This window comes from Cylas formicarius, unplaced genomic scaffold (assembly GCF_029955315.1).
Source record: "Cylas formicarius isolate icCylForm1 unplaced genomic scaffold, icCylForm1.1 PGA_scaffold_7__23_contigs__length_41026272, whole genome shotgun sequence".
NCBI lineage: Eukaryota > Metazoa > Arthropoda > Insecta > Coleoptera > Brentidae > Cylas > Cylas formicarius.
The window spans coordinates 23,333,612-23,337,936 of NW_026844352.1; the positions used below are offsets into that span (position 1 = coordinate 23,333,612).

At 32.8% G+C, this 4,325-nt stretch overlaps 1 protein-coding gene across 2 annotated transcripts; it reads right to left on the reverse strand.

The window, feature by feature from the left end:
• Window positions 1-805: 805 nt before the first annotated feature.
• Window positions 806-3,867, reverse strand: LOC132704388 (TBC1 domain family member 15). Of its 2 annotated transcripts, none has more exons than XM_060674356.1 (7): window positions 3,043-3,867; window positions 2,552-2,802; window positions 2,283-2,497; window positions 1,945-2,146; window positions 1,681-1,868; window positions 1,502-1,628; window positions 806-1,433 (listed from the first exon to the last, which is right to left on the reverse strand). In XM_060674356.1, exons 1-7 carry the CDS (start codon window positions 3,647-3,649, stop codon window positions 1,152-1,154), a joined length of 1,872 nt encoding a protein of 623 aa, XP_060530339.1. In that variant the 5' UTR covers window positions 3,650-3,867; the 3' UTR covers window positions 806-1,151. The 2 variants fall into 2 exon arrangements, with proteins under 2 accessions (XP_060530339.1, XP_060530338.1); XM_060674355.1 differs by having other exon boundaries at window positions 807-1,433; window positions 3,007-3,867.
• Window positions 3,868-4,325: the final 458 nt, after the last annotated feature.

Below are 4,325 nucleotides of genomic sequence, written 5' to 3' on the forward strand. Positions count from 1 at the left end.
CGACAACACCGTGTCTTTATCAAATGTAATATTTACAAACTACCTGCTACTCTATATACCGAAAAATGACAATAAAACCTTAATTAATGTTGTGAGAATTTAAGTTTAATAATAGAGAGGTATTTAAATCGAATTGATCGTTAAGCAATACATTTGAATGTCTCTTTTTGTTAATGTCCATTGCTTCCAATAAATTTAATTTTCTACTTTTTGTGGTTGTATGTAAATATCAAAATTGTCGTTAAAAATGTGTTTTTCTGTGTTTAAGGGTGTAGCATAATTAGAATCTGGACTATTGTTTTTAAACTCTTTTATGTTCGTTAATGCGTTTCTTGGAGGATCTCGCATCTCAACCTGTAGACACCCGATTTTTGAGATTTTGGACACTTCGTTTTATTGTTTTTTAAAAATTTCACTATTTTTAAACCATATTTTGACAAATGTTTTGAAACTTTTTCACTAGGTTCTCCTATGTATGTAATTGTTTTAAATTGTTCATGTTCTGTATTAGGTTTCGCATAAATAGAGTTTACTGTTGTCTATATTTGTTTTTTATTTATAATTTTATCAATAATCGATAATGAACGGATGGATTGTAGCCGTTGTTCAGTGCAAGCTCTTGTCGGCAATTCTACAGCGTGAAAGAATTTGAAATGTATTTGAGAACAAGCCATTGAAGGAAATCGTAACCAAAAAGTAAAATAATGTTAATTTGTAATTGGCTTCAACTATTACAGTACCAAAAATACATTAACTTTTTGAATTTTCCAAAAGTTTTTTTTTAAATAACATCCAAAATGGCAAATTGATTCACACTTTATTGGCTAATAAAAACAATAGATTATACCTTGTACCTTATATGAGAGTATAAAAGGATCAACACTGACAATATCACTCATTAATTTCATAAAATTTCCAAATATCAAATTGTGAAGCTATAAATATAGAACAAAATATATTAGGACTTAGTCTCTTATATTCCATTTAAACAGTAACTAGGCAAAAAAAAACAGTTAACTCTGTGGTTCCACAAGTTTTTAGCTACCATAAAGCTTCTGTGTTTATAATACAAAGTAAATAAACCAATAAACCAAGCTATTTACACAAAACAGTAGTTAATTTGATTGTGAAATAAGTAAAATATACTGATACTATAAAAACGTCGAATTTATAGACTGTTCAAAAGTTCCTTCATCTGGACTGATACTGACATGTTCTACTGAACACTGTGGCTGAGAGTTTGTACTTAAATCTGGCGATTCAAATGGACTTTGCTCGTGACTGCCAACACTATTTGATCCCAGAAGGGAAAGACCCAAAATGAACCTTATATTGTCTGTCAAGTGTTCGGCTTCTTTTATCTGGTAAAATATTCCTTCAGCTTTGTTCAGCATTAATGCGATATCTAGTTTTCCACTGAGCTCATTAATGTGCTGAAAATGGAGATACTCAAATTCAGTAATTTCTGTAATTGAAAATAAAATAATGTGAAGAGACACACCTTTAAAATCTCCGTGAACCCATAATTGTTGCTCATTAATGCTTTCCTTTCATTTTGCAATATTGCTACTCCTACTAGCAAGTGGAAATTTTTACAGGGATAGCCTGTCCAAAGAACCTCCCAAAATCTGTTTATTAAAACTATAGAAAACAAGGCAACTCTCATAGAATAGTACTCACCTCATTACATCATCTTGACTCAATTCCCTTTTAAACCAAACAAGAAGCCATCGGAAACAGAAGAACATATTCCCTGAGTCATGTGTGTCCAAATAATTAGCCAACTGCGGATCAGCAAAACATAGTAGGGTATGCAAATTGCTCAATTGTTCTTTCATACCTGCCTGGTCTATATCAAAGTTAGAAATCTTAAATGTAACTTTAATTAGTCTAAAGGAGACACTAAATAACTTATTATCTTTTGTATATTTCTCCACAACTTACCACTTTATTCATAAAGCCCACAAAACACCAAAATGAATCACATTCATTCCTCAAAAGCATTAAAATAGGTGCTAAGAGATCGCTCATGCCTTGAACATAACCCAAATCAAAGTTGTACATTATGTATGTCATCAGAATGTCATTTAAGGTTTGCAAGTTGGAATTGTTATCTCCTGCATAAAACTCCAGTGTTCTATCTGTCCTGAACAAATACGCAAGTTAGAGAGTAACTACAGGAATTTTGCAAGTAACAAAAGGAATTGCTAGTATTACCATAGATAACCAATTGCTTTAAAAAGAACTGTTGCAAAAGCACTAAAAGCTACTTGAATCCCTACCTGTTTACATCTTTTTCAATTAGGCTCTTCCTTTCTCTGTAATCACTAAAGTTTTCTTCTTGGATTTTTGTAATTGATTTCCACTGTAACTTCATTGTAAAATATTCATCACTTTTTTGAATCACCAGTTTTTGTCTCTGGGATTCTGTGCTGTCCCATGGAAAATAATCTAGTAAAAATTTCCAAACTTCTTTTCGTATCGAAGGTTGGACACCCTAAAACATCCATCCATTATTTGATACAAAAACTGAAGACATTATGTCACTCACCCCACGAAAAATTAAACTCTTGATTGGTTCAACATCCTCCAACCGTCCTTCACAGTTAAACTGACTTTTCCACTGCTCTTCACTTAAAGGCCTCAATCTTGGAAAATCTTTTCTGGCAGGCAAATCCGGCACCTTTTGTATAACTTCATAATCACCACCAGAATGAGATGTTTCTTCATACTCTGACAAGGATCGGTTAAGATCTTCTCTTTGAAATTCATCAACCTCTCTCTGGTCAGCGCTATTATAGACTTAAACATTCAACAGATATTGTAACCCAGAATCGAGCCTTATAGGAAAAAATAATATAAATGTTTTATTGCTTTTACAATTTCCCACATGATGATAAAAACACACAGTGGGATTTTTTAAATATATTGTTAGGACAACGGAATGTCAAAATATCTAAACTGAAGAATACTAACCATCTTAACTATGTAAATAAAAATAATTACCAAAATTGGTGATTTTAGCAAATACTTCAAATGTACCTTCATATGGATTTTCTTTAAAAGTCTTAACCATTGACCAGAAGGGGTTTGGATCGCTGTTTATATTTAAAGTAGCAAATGATTTATGCAATTGCTGCAGTTCTAAGTTATTGCTGTGGACCACATAGAGATGCCTGTCTCTTCTAGATGGAGTCACTCTCAGAAAAGTTTTGAAAATGTTTACCAAACATTCACAATTACCATGTTGAAAAATAAAGGAGCAAATTGGCTCAGAGGAGCCATCGTATAGAATAAGCTGTCTGTTTTTGTTACCTACATGGAAACTTTTTATATCATCAAAACTTATTTTAAAGGATTTTAAGCGGCCTTGGTAATCTGATGGAAAGTTTCCACTTAAAGTTCTTACTCTCTTTTGGACAGTGTTTACAACAGCCCATTCTTGGTCCTGAACATCCGAATCTACAGTGACATCATTTGGTTTCCATTCCAGGAACTGCTTGCGTGATGCAGAGTCATCATTTTGCAAGGATTCCAAAATATAAATTGTACCAATAGTATTGACAAACGAAATATAGCTGGAGGGAGCTTGCTTTAATAAGACACCATCCTGGGTATAACTTTCAACATAATCATCGAATTCGTCCATTATTGGTTCAAACAATTTACTATGTATTAATTTTCATAATAAGAATTCCATTAGGCGGATTACTTTCGTGATTCACGTGGTAATTATTTCCTTTTGTTGACCAAATCAGAACTTGCAATTATTTAAATTCATGTAAATAATACTTTAGAATCATAAACATACAATATATACCTAAATTATTTGGCAATCTTTATATTACTTCTTTTTTAGTTTAACAAAGAAACGGTAGGCACATTTACTAGGATGATTCGCCCATCGCCGTCATGGGTCTAGGATTATTAAACATTAATTTTGACAACACAATAATGCACGGTTAGACCAACTACTGTTAGGTATAAATCTAAGTTTAGCCCTATAGCTGCAATGTAAATAAATTAAAGCTGCATTGATATTTGCTGACTGCAGGAATTGCACAGGGTTACTGCCCTCTTTCATATAATTTATTTAAGTCCACAATTTTAGTTATCGGTTCAAAATATACAGAATTACCAAATATTTTTTCACAGAGAGATGTTCCGTGGCACGGCAAATGCTCTTTGCGATTAGCTGACATCGAAAGGAGACATGTAGGACAGTTATTACATCGGCTATCTATTACTACCAGTTTTGACTGAAAGAACGGGATGAGTGACGTCACTTAGCCAATCCACGCCAAAGTTGCTTGTTAAGCCTTTTG

Bases quoted from the DNA above. Each gene is read 5' to 3' on its own strand.
- LOC132704388 (XM_060674355.1), bottom strand. From the start codon at position 3,649: ATGGACGAATTCGATGATTATGTTGAAAGTTATACCCAGGATGGTGTC. The intron at 1,869-1,944 runs GTAAGTTGTGGA...GTTACATTTAAG, and splicing joins TGGGCTTTATGAATAAAGTG to ATTTCTAACTTTGATATAGA. The intron at 1,629-1,680 runs GTGAGTACTATT...TTTAATAAACAG, and splicing joins AGTCAAGATGATGTAATGAG to ATTTTGGGAGGTTCTTTGGA.